The 20,189-nt window shown below is 45.3% G+C and overlaps 1 protein-coding gene across 3 annotated transcripts in view; it reads left to right on the top strand.

Moving 5' to 3' along the window:
- LTK (leukocyte receptor tyrosine kinase) overlaps nt 1-20,189 on the top strand; it is a 103,817-nt gene that overhangs the window by 82,335 nt on the left and 1,293 nt on the right. For all 3 annotated transcript variants that reach the window (XM_069949788.1, XM_069949789.1, XM_069949790.1), the window contains 11 exons: nt 1,420-1,569; nt 3,232-3,342; nt 6,619-6,805; nt 8,174-8,264; nt 11,620-11,684; nt 13,504-13,633; nt 14,275-14,372; nt 14,686-14,778; nt 16,308-16,409; nt 16,518-16,652; nt 17,998-18,088. In XM_069949788.1, the coding sequence (XP_069805889.1) occupies nt 1,420-1,569; nt 3,232-3,342; nt 6,619-6,805; nt 8,174-8,264; nt 11,620-11,684; nt 13,504-13,633; nt 14,275-14,372; nt 14,686-14,778; nt 16,308-16,409; nt 16,518-16,652; nt 17,998-18,088 (1,253 nt within the window). The remainder of the gene's footprint in view (nt 1-1,419; nt 1,570-3,231; nt 3,343-6,618; nt 6,806-8,173; nt 8,265-11,619; nt 11,685-13,503; nt 13,634-14,274; nt 14,373-14,685; nt 14,779-16,307; nt 16,410-16,517; nt 16,653-17,997; nt 18,089-20,189) is intronic.

Below are 20,189 nucleotides of genomic sequence, written 5' to 3'. Positions count from 1 at the left end.
ATATTAATGCAGAGTAGGAAAAGCTTCCTAAAGAAAAACCAACAGGTCTGTGAGAGCCAAAATTTTTTGTGCTCGGTAGGTGATGAAATTTCATGCAATAAAATGCAAATTAATTCTTTATAAATCATACAATGTGATTTTCTGGAATGTTTTTATAGATTTGGTCTCTCACAGGTGAAGTTACCTACAAAAATTACAGACTTTTCCATTCTTTGTAGGTGGGAAAACTTGCAAAATCGGCAGTGTATCAGATACTTATTTCCCCACTGTATATGTAAGTGATTAAAGTATTAGAGAAAAGTTTATTGGGGAAAACAGTACAATTGATAGGAGGCTCCAGTACCCTGTTGGGTGCTTCTAGCCTGGAGGCAGGACAGGACGCTCCAGCTGGTCCCATAAATGGAAGATTGGCAGTAAATCTGGTGACCAGAGAGTCCACGTTCCACAATCGGGTGGAGACATTCCTGGGAACCCTTGCTGTGTGTGGATAAACATTATCCGGCTCAAAAATGCCATTTGGAAGCCATGAGAGGTAACACATGTGGGCCCAGGATGTGCTCTACATATCACAGAGCTGTTAGGGTTCTTCGTATCACTTCTAGGGGCGACCAAATGTCATATGTGATGGCTTCCCAGATCATCACTCTATTGGGGGCAGTGTGACGCCCCACAGCAAAAGCAGGAATGAAGCTCTCACCATAAGGTCTAACAGAACCTGGATGAGTACCTAAAGACCATGAATTCCAGTCTGTAGCAGTCCAAGTCCAAGACGATGGTTAGCTGTCAGTTGTAGGGCACATAATAGGCCCCTTTTATTTCTGCTTCGCACCTGTGAAAGGTCCAGACAGAGACGGAGTGTGATGAAGTGGTCATCTGTGTCTCAATGTTGGACAAGGAAACGGTGGAAGGTGCTTGTTGGTGGAACATATGAGCCTCTCTACTGTCTGGGCCATCCAAGGCCTGCTCAATGTGTAACTTCCTCATTATGGGACATAGGTGGGAGCACTGGCAAACAGAGAGTGGTGTCCAGAAGATACTTCTACTTTATAGAACGGAGCAGTTGTTCCACCAGACCCCATAGTGGGGCACCTTCTTCAGTTTTGGTGGCATCAATTTTTTTAGCCAATGTTTTACTTTTTGATAGTGTTGAACAAACTTCATGAAAGTGTCCGGGTTCAGTAACTTCTCTGTATTTGGAGAAGTTGGATGCCACCCTAGGGAGTCCTAGAAAAACCCATAGGCTGTATCCATGTATCTATCCTTCCCCAGACGTGTGTGGGGGGGGGGGGGGGATGGGTTAAATACAGTGCATTCGGGTTCAAAGAAAATGCCGAACCCGGACGCTTTCATGAAGTTCACGTAACACTACTTGTTGAGCGTTAGATTTGTCCAATAACTGTTCTATTTTAATTCTCGCAGCAATGGAGAATGATGGAGAAGTGCGCATCGAGATGTTTTTAAACTGCAGCCATTGCAAGTCTGGACACTGTAAGAAAGAGGCAGAGCGGAGAGTGGTGTGTCTCTGTGAGCATGGCACCATGCTGGGAAGCGACAATGTCACATGTATAGGTACGGCATTTATATTTATAAGCATAAAGTTTTACTTTAAATGGAATTACCCTTTAAGTGTGGGTTCAGCTTTATATAGACTGATGGGGTGTATATAAGGGGAGCCGGCACCATGGGGTGGGGTGTATATAAGGGCAGCCGGCACCATGGGGTGGGGTGTATATAAGGGGAGCGGGCACTATGGGGTGGGGTGTATATAAGGGGAGCCGGCACCATTATGTGGGATGTACATAAGGGGAGTCGGGTCTATGGGGTGGGGTGTATATAAGGGAGCCGGCACCATGAGGTGGGGTGTATATAAGGGGAGCCGGAACTATGGGGTGGGGTGTATATGAGGGGAGCTGGCCCTATGGGGTGGGGTGTACATAAGGGGAGCGGGCACTATGGGGTGGGGTGTATATAAGGGGAGCTGGCACCATGGGTTGAGGTGTATATAAGGGGAGCCGGCCCGGCACTATGGGGTGAGGTGTATATGAGGGGAGCTAGCACCATGGGGTGGGGTGTATATAAGGGGAGCCGGCACTATAGGGTGGGCAGTATATAAGGGGAGTCGGCTCTATGGGGTGGGGTGTATATAAGGGGAGTCGGCTCTATGGGGTGGGGTGTATATAAGGGGAGCTGGCACCATGAGGTGGGGTGTATATAAAAGGAGCCAGCACCATTAGGTGGGGTGTACATAAGGGGAGCTGGCCCTATGGGGTGTGGTGTACATAAGGGGAGCCAGCTCTATGGGGTGGGGTGTATAAGGAGAGCGGGCACTATGGGGTGGGGTGTATATAAGGGGAGCCGGCACTATGCAGTGCGGTGTATATAAGGGGAGGTGGCACTATTGGGTGGGGTGTATATAAGGGGAGGTGGCACTATGGGGTGGGGTGTATATAAGGGGAGCCGGCACCATGGGGTGGGGTGTATATAAAGGGAGCCTGCACTATGGGGTGGGATATACATAAGGGGAGTCGGCACTATGGAGTGGGGTGTATATAAGGGGAGGTGGCACTATGGGGTGGGATGTACATAAGGGGAGTCGGCACTATGGGGTGGGGTGCCTGCTGAGGCAAGTTATACATATACATGTCATTGCTAGGCAGGTGATTTAAAGTGGTTATCCAGTGACAATCTTTTTTCTGTCAAATCAACTGGTTTCTGAAAGTTATATAGATTTGTATTTTACTTCTGTTTCAAAATCTCCAGTCTTTCAGTACTTATGAGCTGCTGTATGTCCTGCAGGAAGTGGTGGGTTCTCTCCAGTCTGACACAGTGCTCTCTGCTGCCACCTCTGTCCATGTCAGGAACTGTCCAGAGCAGGAGAGGTTTTCTATGGGGATTTGCTGCTGCTCTGGACAGTTCCTGACATGGACAGAGGTGGCAGCAGAGAGCACTGTGTCAAACTGGAAAGAATACACCACTTCCTGCAGGACATACAGCAGCTGATGAGTAGTGGAATACTTCAGATTTTTAAATAGAAGTAAATTACAAATTATATATTTTTCTGTAACCAGCTCTTTTGAAAGAAAAAGAATTTTGCTGGAGTACCCCTTTAAGTTATGTCTTTACCACCAACGCACATAAACGCGGTTATTTTAGTTTCGTTTAAACAAAATTAAAATACATGACTCAATGTTCTGTAATGGAGATTTAATCAAATTGTTGTCTTTCTCATAGGACCCAAAGGACCCGTTCCAGAGAGACAGCTCTCCCTCCCACTCATTCTGGCCGTTCTTATTGCAACCGTGATTCTCGGGGTGATCTTTGCATGTGGCAGCCTATCATTTGGTAAGTCTTCATTTTACAATGTGGCGTTCAGCTAGGCAACCTGTAACCTATAAACTTATAGGGGGAGATTTATCAAAATGGTGTAAAGTGAAACTGGCTCAGTCGCCCCTGGCAACCAATCAGATTCCACCTTTCATTCCTCACAGACTCTTTGGAAAATTAAAGGTGGAATCTGATTGGTTGCTAGGGGCAACTGAGCCAGTTTCACTTTACACCATGCTAGATAAATCTCCCCCTATGTTATCTATCCTGTATGATGAAGCGGACGTCAAAATAATGATCATGGCTAGGTTCACACACCGGCTTTATTTGCCCGTCACTTTTAAGCTTAATAACTAATAACTAATTTGGCCTCAAAATGACATTTGCCAAATTGCCAAAAAAAGCTGGCATGTGAACCTAAGGCTAGGTTCACACTGCGTTTTCAGCATCCGTTTAACGGATCCGTTTTTTTTAACGTCCAGAAAAATAGGGTCAGCAACGTTTTTTGGTCCGTTTTGGTCCGCCAAAAAAAACGGATCCGTTTTTTTTTATAATGGAAGTCAATGGAAAAACGGATGCACACAAATGAATCCGTTTTTTGCAATCCGTTTTTCATGCGTTTTTTCAAAAAAACGGATGCGTTAAACGGATGCTGAAAACGCAGTGTGAACCTAGCCTAACCATGATCATTATTTTGAAGTCAGTGCAAACAACATTCGTAATTCTATACACTGTGTGCATTGGGCGGCCGTCATTCCATTGAGGTCAATTAAAATGTAGCAATAACGGACGTCTTTTTAGGGTGCGTTCACACGTAACGGATCTGCAGCAGATCCCTGCCCTGTACACTCAATGGCAGACAAACTTGCAGCGGGATACACATCCCACTGTGAGTATGTCAGCAGCCCGCCCTGGTAACCCCCCCCCCCCCCCCGCCGGAGCGTATACATCACCTGGTTCCCGCTCCAGCTTGCTTCGGGGCTCCCGACGTCTTTACGTCCTGCTCAGCCAATCAGTGCAGTGCGGCAGGGCAGTGCACTGATTGGCTGAGCGGGATGTGCCGGGACCCCGAAGCAAGCAGGAGCTGGGACCAGGTGGTTACCGGGGCCGGCTGCTGATATACTCACAGTGAGATGTGTAATCCTCTGCGGATCTGTTACGTGTGAACACAGCCTTAAAAAGAAACAGTGGATGAGACAGTGAGAGGTTGTGAAAATGATCGGACGGAACATGAGAAAATATTACCTTACTGAAAGAGTAGCAGATGCTTGGAACAAACTTCCAGCAGAGGTAGTAGGTAAATCTACAATAACAGAATGTAACCTGCCTGGTATATATTTATCTATCCTAAGATGATAAGAAGGGAATACTAAAAGGGCAGACTAGATGGACCCAGTGGTCTTTTTCTGACTACAATCTTCTTTCTATGTATGGAGACCACCACAACCACCATATAAAATGTCCCCTTTAGTTAATATCCAACCCAATTATGAGGCTGACGATGTGACCAGGGAAATACCAAATTCAGGTATCCATCCACATACAGCTGTTTCGGGGTGTTGCCCCTCATCAGTGTGGAGCAGGATTCCGGCTAGGTGGGAGCAATGCCTAGTACAGCCATACGAGAAACAGATCACTGATCTCAGGGAGACCGGCCAAAGATAACACTGCTAACTGCTGGCTAAAGTGTTCAATGCAGTGAAGTCCTAGGTGCATTGCCTCCTACACATGACCATGAATCCATCTCATTGATCCTGAAGACCTTGATGTATCGGCTTCCTGTCCTCCCCCCTAGGATTGCTGCTGACAGCTTGTCTGTACCTATCACAGTATAGATTCCTATGCAATTCTTTTATCCATTGTTGAATTGAAATGTAGCTCAGGTGGCAAAAAGATCGATCCCTTGTATCCTTCCAGGTCACAATCAATACTACATCAATACTGAAAATTAAGGACAATGTACTTGTAAATAGGTGATCAGTATTTCTATCAATGTTTGCAGACAGAGTGACTGGCATAACAATCATACACTTAGCGGACAAGCTAATACTGCTCTGTCTGTTACATGGAGTCTGTACTATGATATTACAATTATGCTGTAATACAAATTGAGGCTATGTTCACACTATGTAAATATAACGGCCGTATTTCTTAACCCCTTCAAGTCAGCAATACGGCTATATACGTTCCTGCTGCACGTGCCCTGTGCAGCAGGAACGTATGTAAACATTACTGTCCCCAGACCCCGGGCATAATGACAGGCAACCACTGTCCCATCATTAACCCCTTAACCACCGCAATGCATAGCAATCTCAACGTTTAAGGTAGTCTGTGACATGACAAGGACCTGTCACTGACTGAGCAGGACCCCCACGGCATGCTGTGGGGGTCCCGATCCCTTGTACCAGTAGGTAGGGTTTCCTCCATCCTGTCGGATCTTCGATCGGTGCATAGAGTCTGCCCTCAGGCAGACTCTATGCATAGATTGCCGATAATACTAATGAATACTATGGCATAGCATTCATCAGTATATGCAATCAGAGCATTTCACATATAAGTCCCCCATATGCAATACAAAATGTGTAAAAAATAAAGTTTTTTAATAAAAATGTCCCAATAAAGATTTATATTAACTCTTTTCCCATTATACAAATAAATATATATATATATATATATATATATATATTAAACATGTTACATATCGTAGTGTGCGGAATTGTCAATATTGTTTCTGTGCGGTGTGCAGCGTAAATAAAAAGCAAAAAAAAAACACCAGAATTGCTGATTTTTTAAAATTATATATTAGAAAAAAAAATTATAAAAAACATTCAAAAAGTATTTCTTACACCAATATGATACCAATAAAAACTAGAGATCATGGCGCAAAAAATGACACCCCAATCAGCCCTATAGGTGGAAAAATAAAAGCTCTATGGGGGTGATTTATCAAACTGGTGTAAAGTAGAATTGTCTCAGTCGCCCCTAGCAACCAATCAGATTCCACCTTTCATTTTCCAAAGAGTCTGTGAGAAATGAAAAGTGGAATCTGATTGGTTGCTAGGGGCGACTGAGAGAGTTTGACCCCTTAGATGCTGCAGTCAAAATGTAAAAACTGTCGTTTCTGGACATCTTTCATTATTTGATTGAGCGGTAAAGATGGCAGGAAAAACTCTCAGAATTCTCCCATTATTTTGCATGAGTAACAGCCATTAAACACACAGACCTATAAAACGTTCTTTGTGCGCGCCCTTGGTTGGTATCTTCGCCTTATTTTACTGTCCTTATGTCTGTCAGTTTATCACCGTAAGAAGAAGCAGCTGGAGGGAGCGCGGGTGAGATTACAGAGCACCGAGTATAAGCTCAGCAAGATCCGCAGCTCCATCATCATGACTGACTACAACCCCAACTACTGCTTTGCCGGGAAAGGAGCCGGTTTAAGTGAACTGAAGGAAGTTCCCCGGAAGAACATCACCCTGCTCAGGTACCACAGCCACATCATCTACTGACCAAAACTCACTCACACCTGTGCTCACTCACACTTGGGTTATGGTTACTCACACTTAGGCTGTGCTCACTCACACTTAGGCTATGCGCACACACACTTAGACTATGGTCACTCACACTTAGGCTATGGTCACTCATACTTAGGCTATGGTCACTCACACTTAGGCTATGGTCACTCACTCTGAGGCTATGCGCACACACACTTAGTCTATGGTCACTCACACTTAGGCTATGCGCACACACACTTAGACTATGGTCACTCATACTTAGGCTATGGTCACTCATACTTAGGCTATGGTCACTCACACTGAGGCTATGCACACACACACTTAGGCTATGGTAACACTTAGGCTATGGTCACTCACACTTAGGCTATGCGCACACACACTTAGACTATGGGCACACACCCTTAGATTATGGTCACTCGCACCTAGTCTATGCTCACTCACACTTAGACTATTGTCACTCACACTTAGGCTATGGTCACTCACACTTAGGCTATGGTCACTCACACTTAGGCTATGGTCACTCACACTTAGGCTATGCTCACACACACTTAGGCTATGCTCACACACACTCAGTATGGCCTTGGACAGAATTGACAAGTCACTTATTTTCGTCCGCTATTGCGCAAACAACGACCATTGTCTGAAATAGTTCACACACTGATTTCTTTTATAACGGCCGTTCTTTACATTAAAGTCAATGCTTAATTGATTAAAAGGGCACCTCCAAACAGGCGCAGTACTGATAGAAATAACACAATGTTCCTATGAGGAACACGTTAAAAAGCGTTTGTTGGTTTAACAGCGTGTGAACATAGCTTTATATTGAAAATACGGCTGTATTTTACAGTTATTTTACAGTGTGTGGTTTTAACGCACTTCTAGTTTTCATTTAAAATACTGACCAAACTATTGAGAGAACTACTGTGTGAACAAAGCCTTATTCCATCTCGAATGAAAAATTACACCATTTTTATACACACAATCAGGCGGCTTGGTTCACACTATGTAAAAATGACGGCCGTCATTCATAATAACGTCTTTATGCAAAAAACGTCCATTATTTTTTAAATAACGGACTGTATTTGCACAAAGACAGACGTTATTATGAAGCACAGCTGTCATTTTTACCTAGTGTGAACCTAGCCTCTAGGTCAACTCCTAATTGTTTTCAAGATCTCTGCTTGCTGTCATTTAATGGGAATCTCCATTGTTTCCTCCCAGTGAATAACAGTATATCCTGGCCGCACTATGGAGACAGGTGCAGGAAGCGAGGTGTGATAACAGTCCTGTGCCATAGATGTCTGTGCGGATGTAACATCTTTCTTCCCTCTCACTAGAGCCCTTGGTCATGGAGCCTTTGGTGAAGTTTATGAAGGGCTGGTGGTCGGCATTTCTGGTGACCCCAATCCTCAGCAAGTCGCTATCAAGGTGAGTACATATCACTGTACTTATATTATACTGCAGACTGGGCCTTAGGGTCCTATCAGACAACGCGATTTTTACCGATAAAGGATTAACAATAAACGATCACAAACGAGATTATTTATCGCTCACCATTTTACACAGAACGATAGTCGTTAGTTACTACGGTCGTTTACTCCATCTGATCCCAGCAAAAGAAGGAACGATGTGCAATTACACCGAACAATTAGTGACCAAATGTGGATATTACAGCGAACGATTAACGATGATTCTAAAGTCAGATCTAAATCAATGATCAACAACACACAAATGATTTTTCAATCGTTGCCTGCAATTACACAGGACGATTGTTTAAATTCAAACAATATAACGAAAATTATTTCTATTAAAATTTTTCCAGTCTTCCATTACTTATCAGTTGCTGTATGTCCTGCAGGAAGTGGTGTATTCTTTCCAGTCTGACACAGTGCTCTCTGCTGCCACCTCTGTCCATGTCAGGAACTGTCCAGAGCAGGAGAGGTTTTCTATGGGGATTTGCTGCTACTCTGGACAGTTCCTGACATGGACAGAGGTGGCAGCAGAGAGCACTGTGTCAGACTGGAAAGAAAACACCACTTCCTGCAGGACATACAGCAGCTGATAAGTATGGGCAGACTGGAGATTTTTAAATAGAAGTAAATTAAAAAGCGATATAACTTTCTGAAACCTGTTGATCTGAAAGTAAAAGATTTTTTCTTAATGTATTACTTGTTTATTATTTACTAATTATTTTATTTATTTATATTATTAATACTAATAATAATAATAATAATAATAATAATAATAATAATAATTAATAATAATTAATAATAATAAAATATAATAGTAGTAGTAGTAGTAGTAGTAGTAGTATTTTATATTCCTAAAAGGGACCAGACATCAGACTAACTCTATCAGTGCCTATGAGGAGAACCCATCTCCTTACTGTATATTTTAGCGAATTATATTAGCAGGATTCGGATATATTGGGACATTAGTAGAATGACAGGAGTCTATACAGCACTTGAGGCCTTCAGCAAAGGGTCAGTCAGGTTAATGGCTCTTTGCTGAGACGGTTGTGAATAGTGCCAAAGGGGTTTGCAGCTTCCATAGAGTCCTTTCATTTTGGAAATCAGTCTCAGTCCATGACACCAATGAGGATTTCACAGGATTTTACATCCCAGATTATATTTAGAACGACTTACGTCTCTTAAACTCTATGGGCTTTTCCCATTTACTAGATTGTTGGTAGAATCCTTGAACGGTGGCCGAGCCCTTCAGTGAATGTTGGTGATCTTTTCATGTCATGTGACTCACACCCCGGGTTCTCAGTCAGACCATTCCCATGTGACACTGATTTGGCTGATGTAGAACACATATCCCCATTATAGAGAGGTCACTGACCGGGACGGTCTGACTGCAGCCTCTATCCGGCAGATAAGCAGCCACAGCCAGTCAGTAATGACCCTCACAGCTTGTTTCCTACCCGCAGAACAGGGATATGGTTTTACTCAAGAGCAAATTGGGTTAGAAGACGTCCTCTGTATAATGGAGGAAACAGGATTTCCAGCCTCCCACCCAAAATGTCACTGCAATTTATAATAGTTACGGCTGCTTGTCCTGGTATTAAGATGTTTGGCCCCATAGTACGGCCCATAGAAGAGAGGGGTCCCATGCAAGAATAAAACTCTGCCCCACTTGGGGTATTTGTTTCCACATCCGTGCTCTTTCCTTCACCCTAAATGCCGTTTTATATAAGGGGATTATAGTGTGAATAGGCTGATATCACCCTGTATAATAGGGCCAGAATGCTATGCTAGTATGCTATTATGTGCTCAGTAGTCCTAGATATTCATGAGAAGTGGAAAACTCCACCCACCAGCTGCTTATTGGCAGTTATCTATGCATGCTGTGTATAGGCAGTCAACTGTCAATCAGCAGCTGGAGGGCGGGAGGAGGGGAGTGGCAAGAATCTTATTCTCCTGCATATTAGGAGAACGGATGAACAGAATGATGTAATTAATACACCAATCTGTTCAGCATTTATATCACTAGTTTATGCTGCCCTCATTTAAGGCGGAATATATAATTCTTTATTTATATACTGGACACATGGAGGTGGAAACAGCAACATGCCACCAGTCCTCCCAAAAGACAAAAACAACCATGTAAGAAAGAAATGGACAACTAGTGGACAAGCCGGGCCGCCCACCCACCAGTAGGTTTTTTAAACATTTAAGTACACTGCCAGAGGTGCGAACCTAGGTAACGGAAGAGGAAAGGAGCCTGGAGGCAGGTGAGAGGTAGTAGGAACAAAGAGAGCGGAAAGAAAGGGGGGCGTGGAAAAAGGGGGCCCCCAATAGGTGCAGACAACCAGCAAGCAGTGCAAGTAAGACCCTGGGTGTACCCTCAATCATAGTTTTTGACATGTTTTTCCTAACAACATGGACACTTTAATACTATATGTTATCTGAGGTTAGCTAGTAGAGGGGGCAAACTTTTTAAAAGTTCAGTTCTTCAGTTTCGCTGAATTTAAATATAAAATTCGGGTTTTTTGGAACCAAACCCTGAACGAACGGCACTAAAACAGCTAAATGATTGCAGGTGCTTAGCTGTATTAATACGGTTCAAAAATTCGCTCATTTACATATTCACTCCCTCAGTGTCCTCCTCCTTCTTGTCACTCGCAGCCACCAAAGTCCCATTCGGCCAATCATTGACTGAGACAGGAGAGTGTCATGGCCAGTGATTGGCTGAGTGGGCTGTCACTCTCGTCTTGGGAGTGACAGCCTGCTCGGCCAATCCCTGGTCGACTGAGATGGGACATCACTATGGCCAATCATTGGCTGAGCATTCTAGTGACAGCCTGCTCAGCCGTGGCCGTGGCGCTGTCCCGTATCAGTCAGATATTGGCTGAGCATTCTAATGACAGCCCGCTCAGCCGTGGCCGTGTCCCGTATCAGTCAGTCATTGGCTGAGCAGGAGTTTGGCGACAGCGAGGTAAAAAAAGAAGACAACATCGGCTGTACGGAATAAGGACACCGAGGAGCACAGACAGTTGAGAAAAAAATATATTTCTGTATTTCTGATGTGCGGCCGCCATCTTCCCGAACTTGTTCTGAACTTTACAAAAAGTTTAGTTTGGTACCAAACTTTTGCAAAATTTGAAACGAATCTCAGTTCAAGAAGCTAGACTCATCTCTATCAGCCATTGTCCCCATTATATGGGCTATATACTTTATATGTACATGTGCTACTACTTTAGTATGACGCCAGCATGTATCTTATAATCCACATAGCTTTCTACCTCCTATAATATTTGTTTTGTTTTTCCTTCTTTTAGACTCTGCCAGAAATCTGCTCTGAGCAGGATGAAATGGACTTTCTTATGGAGGCCCTGATAATCAGGTAACAATATAACCAGTGAGGCTGGGTATACTAGATACAGCCGCCTTCCTGCTTAGGTCCAGCTATAACAGCATAGAATCTGCTTCATTAGAGACAAGATGGGGCAGATATCAGGCAATATGTTACCTAACAGTCTATGGAGCTGGGTGCACTGGGTGTACAGTCCATCATGTGATAACTGACTATTAGATCAAGTGGCCGAGGTCCGAATTAGTGACTTTTCTCATCCGGTTGCAAAGCCTGCACAGATTTTCACTGGATACTGAGCGCCATCTAGTGTCCAAAGAACAGCATGTGAAGGCAGGGGCTACACCGCAACTTCAGTCACACAACTTTATTACAGTTGACAATTGGCTGTAAGGAACATTGCACGGAAGTCACAAGCATATCACAGCGGCAAGGTGGTGACCTGACAGTGTTGCCTCACAGTCGTACTAAAGGCCCTATTCCACCTGACGATTATCGTTCAGATTATCGTTAAATCGTTCGAATCTAAACGATAATCGTTCGATTGAAATGCAGTTAACGATTAACAACCGAACGAGTAATCGTTGATCGCTTTATAAGACCTGGACCTATTTTTATCGTTGCTCGTTCGCAAAACGTTCGCAAATCGTTCGCAAATCGTTCGCATTGAATAAGACAGTAGTAGTAGTAGTTCACAGTAGATACGAACGCAATAGTGAAGAAATAGCGAAGAAAAAACGATCGCAAATACGATCATAAGTGACGATTATCGTTCCATGGAAATGAGTGAACGTTTTAAGGTCTTTCGCAATAGAGGTCGTTTGAGATCGTTAATCGTTAACGATTATGTGAACGATAATCGTCCGGTGGAATAGGGCCCTAATGCTACGTTTACATGGAGCGATAATTCGCCCAATCAATCGTTTAATGATTTTGAAGCAACGATTTGGTTTTTCTAACAATCAGCGTTTAGACAAATAAATTGTAAGAAAATTCGTAAAAAAAATCGTTAATGCGATCGTTTTTAAGATTGCTTAAACCCATTTTTTACATGGGGTGAATCTTTGAAAGACTGTTTACACGAAACGATCTGCGAATTTTTAGCGAACGATGAACGACGATTTGAGAACATGTTGAAAGATTAAAATGAACGATTTTTCGCTCATCGCTTGATCGTTTGCTGTGTTTACACTGAACGATTATCGCTCAAATGCGATCGTTATTGCGAAAATTCGAACGATAATCGTTCCGTGTAAACGAAGCATTAGTCATTGTGAGCACAGTCCCCTATTTGAGGCGCAAATGTCAAGTCAGGGGGATGGAGTGAGCCCATAGCCTCTGTCCTTGGCTACTTGCCGATCTCCTGCTAGGCCGCAAGTGATAAATGGACAATGGGCAATGGGCATGCAAATCAAACCCCATACATTCCACAATGCCAGGGGTAGGGAACCTTGGTTCTCCAGCTGTTGCAAAACTACAACTCCCATCATGCCTGGACAGCCAAAGCTTTAGCTTTGGCTGTCCAGGCATGATGGGAGTTGTAGTTTTGCAACAGCTGGAGAGCCAAGGTTCCATACCTCTGCTCTATGCCTTCTTCAGGAACATGTGGGGTAGAGTAGATTGGGGATCCCTGGCTCCCCAGCATTGGCTGAGAGGTGGTTTCATGTGTCTTCATTGAGCAATAAGAGAAAGTGCTGGTAAACTTTTCTGTTACTCCCATTAATAATATTGGAGAAGGACCCTACATACCCATCTCCCTCCTTACTATAACAGTGGATGGAGTGTAGGGTTCCCCAGCGTCCCAGTTTCTTAAAAAGTACCAATATTTGTTTTGTTTTTTTTCCTTTTTTAGTAAATTCAGTCACCAGAACATTGTGCGTTGCATTGGAGTCAGTCTGCAGACCCTGCCCCGCTTCATCCTACTGGAGCTTATGTCTGGTGGAGACATGAAAACCTTCCTGCGGCAAAACCGGCCACTGGTGGTGAGTCCTACTAACAATATCTACTATCTCTTTGGTAATGTAGCTGGCTTTTCAGTATAGTAGTCGCCAAGCTAGAAATGTTGAGAATATAGTTGCAGTCTATGTGGCAAAAATCCTCAAATATCGGTATGGTTAAAGGGGTACTCTGGCAATTTTTTCTTTTTTTCTTTTAGATCAACTGGTATCAAATGGTTATGCACATTTGTAATTTACTTTTATTTTAAAATCTCCAGTCTTCCAGTACTTATCAGCTGCTGTATGTCCTGCAGGAAGTGGTGTATTCTTTCCAGTCTGACACAGTGCTCTCTGCTGCCACCACCTGATTTGCTATAGGGATTTGCTGCTGCTCTGGACAGTTTCGGACATGGACAAAGGGGGCAGCAGAGAGCACTGTGTCAGACTGGAAAAAATACAGAACTTCCTGCAGGACATACAGCAGCTGATGAGAACTGAAAGACTGGAGATTTTTAACTAGAAGTAAATTACAATTCTATATAACTTTCTGACACCAGTTCACCACAATACCCATTTAACATACTTTGCTGTACAGATGTAAAGCAAGAAAAAATGAACAAGTCACCGACATGAATATATTGCTTTATATCACCTTCCTGTAATTTCTCCCATTTTTGTCTCGTCAGACTCAACCATCATCTTTAACTATGACAGACCTGCTGAATATGGCCAGAGATATTGCCTGTGGGTGCAAATATTTAGAGGAGAACCATTTTATTCACAGGTAGGTGGAGGGTATTATGGTCTAACCTATCTGCAGAAGTCAGGACTCTCTTCATGCCATCTCCTCTAGCTGGGGCCGTCTGCTTTCCTGTTTCTATATAAGCCAACTAGTCTGTGGCAAGTAATCAGGAAGGGAGCTAGGTTGGCTAAGACCCTTCCCCATGCAGGGATGGTTGGGGCCCCTATGTGGAAGACCTTAGGCAATTGCCTCTTCTACGCCTAGAAGGCCATTGGCTGGAAATGTGAAGCATATACGTAATTACCGAGTACAATAAGAAATATGTTCGTCCATAACAGAATATGTTTCCACTTAGGGATATTGCAGCTAGAAATTGCCTTCTGACCTATTCCAGCACTGGGCGTGTGGCCAAGATAGGGGACTTTGGGATGGCGCGAGACATTTATCGGTAAGTGCCCCAGTGGTATTGTTGTATATAATGGCCCGGATTTCATACACATTTTTGTTCTCTGTAAAGGGGTATTCTGATTTTAAAAAAAATAACTAAATAAATAACGGGTACCTGCTAATATACTACTCGCCCTGCCGCGCTCCAGCTCAGTCCACCCTGGCCCCTCTGTTTACTTCTCCTGATGACGTTCTGAACACACTGTAGCATCGGTGATCGGCTGCAGTTCAGAACATCTTCATCAGAGCCGAGTGAGCACGTCATGAGGGGAAGGGACAGAGCGACAAAGGCGGACCAAAGCCCTGGCATTGAGGCCTCCATGCACTTGCCTGCTTCCCATAGTGCACTCTGCGCTATCCTCCTCCCTGGGTATGTAGTGCACACAGACATGCTGTCCACATGATATAAATCCCCCCTTTCTTCATTGCTCCATGGTCCAGTTGTCATGTCCGGATGCCCATTGTAGGTGCTTTACAGGCTGGATAGGGGTCGTCATGGACAATTAGACTGGTCTACAGCTGTACAGCCCCATACACACCTGCGATTCCCAGTGTAGTGGTTGAAGGTGTGGATCCGATGGATCACGACAAGCGATGGACTGGTAGTGGAGTCAGTGGCACCAGGTAGTGGAGTCTAAGGGTATGTTTACACGGAATCTTGACTGCCTCAATGTCTCAAAGTGTTCTATGGAAGGGCTTGCACGCCTCCGCTTCTGTTGCTCTCCTCTCAAAGAATTGACGTCATTCCTCCACTCTTGCTCAATGTGAACATACCCTTAGGGGCTGCTGGTCTATACCAGTCTGCCACAAGGCAGGTTGGGCTTGCTGTGGCGGGCAACTCCCAGGTTGCTACCCCTAGTTTGGCAAGCTTGCGGTGGTGGGAAAGGTGCAGCAGCGTAGACACAACCAGGAACAGCAGTTGGGAACAGAGCAATGGGCAGGAACATGGACAGGAACCACTTTATTGGGGTAAGGATACAGAGGCTCCAACATAGAGGCCAGGGCAAAGTGCAGTAGCCAATTACGGGCACACTGGCTCTCTAAATATTGCTGAACCAGTGCGCCAGGAGCGGGAAAGGGTAAGGGGGCCAGACTGCCGGCAGAACCGAGTCTCAAAAACGTAGGTGCTGTGTCCGCCGTGCTGGGCGAGCAGATGTGGTGGTGGCCCATGGTATGGGTCACCGCCACAGTTCTGACACCCAGTTTGTTCTGATGTCTTTTTACCATAGCTAGCAATATCTTTTTAGCAGTTAGACTAGATGGGCAAGTATATGCTCCCCACTAGTATATGCTCTCCACGGGATCCCATGAGCCTTGACTATCCATGAACCTGAAGCTGGTTAACTGGTTGTCCTTCCACTGGACCACTCTCGGTAGATAGAAGACGCTGAAACATTTATCCTGTATCAACCACAACAACTAAATGAGTGGCCTGTTCACATGCTGTCTAGGATATCCCACCAGCGTCCTATATATATCAGTATTATTATATTATCATCTTCTTTCATCATATGTTATACTGTTTTCCAGAGCAAGCTATTACCGGAAAGGAGGGAGAGCAATGTTGCCGGTTAAGTGGATGCCCCCTGAGGCTTTCCTAGAGGGAATCTTCACTTCCAAGACGGATACATGGTAATATATACCGATGTAATGTTTGGAGGGTATAACTTTATATTCAGTTATAACAACCTGAGCACCCGGTGGGCTCCTAGATGTTTACATCCTTCCATGTTTCCATAGGTCATTTGGCGTGTTGCTTTGGGAGATCTTCTCATTAGGTTACATGCCATATCCATGCAAAACTAACCAAGAGGTACTGGAGTTTGTCACCAGTGGTGGCCGCATGGATCCCCCGAAGAGCTGCCCCGGACCAGTGTGAGTGTATTATGTATAGCACAGTGTTATTCCAGTTATGTTTTTTCTACAGTTCATTTATTATGCCCAATAAGAGATACAATCATTTAGTTTCTTTCTCTATCTACCTGTGCTCAGGGCACAATTAAATATCTTATACTTACTGTCCTCGCTTCCCTGCCACCACTACTGTCACTGTATTGACCCCGTCTGTGAAGCACTTCCTTGTGTTAGCACAAAGACCTGCCTGCTCAGCCAATCAGTGGCTGCATTGGTGTCCTGCCTGAGCGTGATGGTCCTTGTGCAGTACAACGGGGACCAACACCATGACAGCAGTAACAGCGAGGTAGCTAGAAAAGTGAGTATAGGATTTTTACCATTTAAAGGATACTCATCAGTTTAACAAACTTCTGACATATCATAGTAGCATGTCAGAAGTTTGTATCAGGTACTGAGACCCCTGCCAGTCTTTAGTATGAAGCACACAGCGGAACGCACTGTGATCTCAGAGTTTGTTGGAATGATAGGTACCCTTTAACTGCGCTCTTAGCACAAATAAAAAGAACCTTTAGAATACCCCTTAATTTTAGGTAAAACTGAAGCCACATTAACTTTAGCTCTTGCAATTAAAAGGGTTCTCTAGCATTAGAAAAACATGGCTGCTTTCTTCCAGAGACAGCAGCGCTCTTGTCTCCAGTTCAGGTGCGGTATTACAATTAAAGGGGTACTCCAGCGGGGGGGCACTTTTTTGCTGGGATCGGGGAGGAGGTGGCTGAGGGAAAAGACGTCCACTCACCTTCCCGGCTCCAGCGGCGGGTCCCGCATTGTGGAGCTCCGGTCCCCGGTTCCCGGCCGCTTCCTGGTGTCTGATGCAGGCTCGAGACGTGACGTCTCAGGTCCGCTCAGCCAGTCAGTGACAGGGGCGGGATCTGAGCGGACTTGAAACGGATCCCGCCTCTGTCATTGACTGGCTGAGCGGACCTGAGACGTCACGTCTCGGGCCCGCGTCACACACCAGGAAGCGGCCGGGAACCGGGCACCGGAGCGCCGCGATGCAGGACCCGCCGCTGGAACCGGGGAGGTGAATGGACGTCTTTTGCCTCAGCCACCTCCTCCCCGATCCCCCCCCCGCTGGAGTACCCCTTTAAGCTCCATTTACTTAAATGGAACCAAGTTGCAAAACCTGCACCCAACCTGGAGACAAGAGCGATGCTGGAATGTTTTTTTAATGCTGGATAACCCTTTTAAAGGGCCACATGGACGAATAGTGTTGGATGTGACCTATATATGCATACACAGTCATTTCTCTAGGTTCTCAATGTTTGCTTTATATGTGGACATTTACTGTATTTACTTGTTATTTCAGCTATCGAATAATGACCCAGTGCTGGCAACACACGCCGGATCACCGGCCCAACTTCTCCACCATCCTGGAAAGAATAGTCTACTGTACACAGGTATAAATATCATCAAACTTCATACACGTCTTGTCTCTAATACTAAAACTAGTCCTACACATAGTAAGAACGAGTGAGGCAGTAAATGCCAACATACAAGAACTGGAACCACACAAACCTAAATAAGAAGGGGGAATTGAGAAAAGATAGAATATGTCCCATACACATAATAGGAATCCAATAGAGATGAGCGAACCCGAGCATTCGGCATTTGATTAGCAGTGGATGTTGGATGTAGCCCTAGGGAGTCCTAGAACACATGGACACAGCCTATGGTCTATGTTTTCCAGGCAGCCTTAGGGCCCTATTCCACAGTAACGATAATCGGCCGGATCGGCCCCATTTGGCCTGATTCGGCCGATTATCGTTCGGTGAAATAGAGAGAACGATCAGCCGATGATCATGTAATCGGCTGATCGTTCATTTAGGGCCTGACCTAAAATCATCGTTCCCCCACCGCGCATCGCTACGGTTGAATAGCGGTGCGCGGCAGGCGACCGACAATTTGAGAAGAAACAGCAGCAGCATCATCATACATTACCTGGCTGCAGGGCTTCTTCTCTGCACTGTCTTCATCCCCGGGTCCCGCGCGCTCTATCTTCTGAATGGCCGGTTAGCTGACGGAGCGCTCAGCCAATCACAGGCCGAGTGTGGCCTGTCAGCTGACCGGCCATTCAGAAGATAAAGCGCGGGGGACCCGGGGAGGAGACGGAGCGGAGGACAAGCCCGGCAGCCAGGTAATGTATGATGCTGCAAGGGCTGCAAGGACATCGGTAACGATGTCCTTGCAGCCCTCGCTCAACGATCATCGGCCCGTGGAATAGGCCCAGTAAACGAGCGGCGATCTAGCAGATCGCCGTTCGTTTACATCGTTGATCGGGCCCTCCTCGGCCCGTGGAATAGGACCCTTAGGACCAAGTCCAATTTTTGCAGCCATCGCTAATCAAATGCTGCACACTCGGGTTCGGAAGAAGCCGAGTGTGCTCGAGATTCTCTCATCTGTGGAATCCAATAATGTTTCCTGCATACAATGGATGTCGGATAGACCCTCTCAAGAGTTCTAGCAATAACAGTCAGGCTGATTCTGTTTGCTGGGTAAAGTTTGTTTCACAAGGTTTACCGCAAAGAGACAGGCCCGACGGCAAAAATCAATACAAGCCTAAAAAGTTCCAGGTTCTGCTATTCAGGACTTTAACCTGCTTATATGTTCCTATTTTGCGCAGAAGGCGTCGAGGATGAAGGTACGTCTCTTACTTTCACCCTCGCTGCTGCTCCCCTGCACTTAGTAGTTTACTCCATGGCTGGGTAAGACTGTTTGGTGCACTGGGGAACTGTTAGGAGCATAAGGGTCCTACTCCATGGGCCAACCAGGGCCGGATTAATAATGTAAACGAGCACTGATCTGCTAGATCGGCGCTCGTTTTCTGGGACTATTCCGTTACCGATGTCCTTGCAGCCCTTGTTTAAACATCATACATTACCTATCCATGTTGCAGGTCTTCTGCGCTCCTCTTTCTCCCGCTCCCGCGCGCAGCAGCAGCTTCAGTGAGGCCTGTCTGAGCTGACAGACCGCTCAGCCAATCACTGGCCATGGCGGTCCCGGCCAGTGATTGGCTGAGCGGTCTGTAAGCTCAGACAGGCCGTTCCGAAGCTGCTGCTGCGTGCAGGACTGTGAGCGCAGGAGAAACCCTGCAACATGGTTAGTTAATATATGGTGCTTATGGAATCGTCGGTCGCCCCCCACGCTTCGCTATTCCACGCAGCGATGCGCAGTCGGTGCCCGATGATTTTAGGTTTGAACCGAAATGAACGATCAGCCGATGACACGTTGTCTCTATTCCACGGAGCGATAATCGCTCAATGGAATAGGCCCCTTACCCTGCCAGGCAGTGCTCCTAACGGTATTACCGGACCGAGGAGTAAACGACTAAGTGCATGGGAACAGCGCTGAGGATGATGGTAAGAGACATGTTTTCATCCTCTGCACCTCCTGCACAATAGGGGGCTATCGGCAGGTTAGATTCGTTCCCCTGTAAGGTTTGCTTCCCCCCTCCATCTTCTTTTCAAAACTTTTTGGCAATGAAGTTTTGCTGTAGAGGAG

Source organism: Dendropsophus ebraccatus, chromosome 13 (genome assembly GCF_027789765.1).
Source record: "Dendropsophus ebraccatus isolate aDenEbr1 chromosome 13, aDenEbr1.pat, whole genome shotgun sequence".
NCBI lineage: Eukaryota > Metazoa > Chordata > Amphibia > Anura > Hylidae > Dendropsophus > Dendropsophus ebraccatus.
The sequence above is the reverse complement of the archived record's forward strand: the minus strand, read 5'-3'. Positions and strand labels throughout refer to the sequence as shown.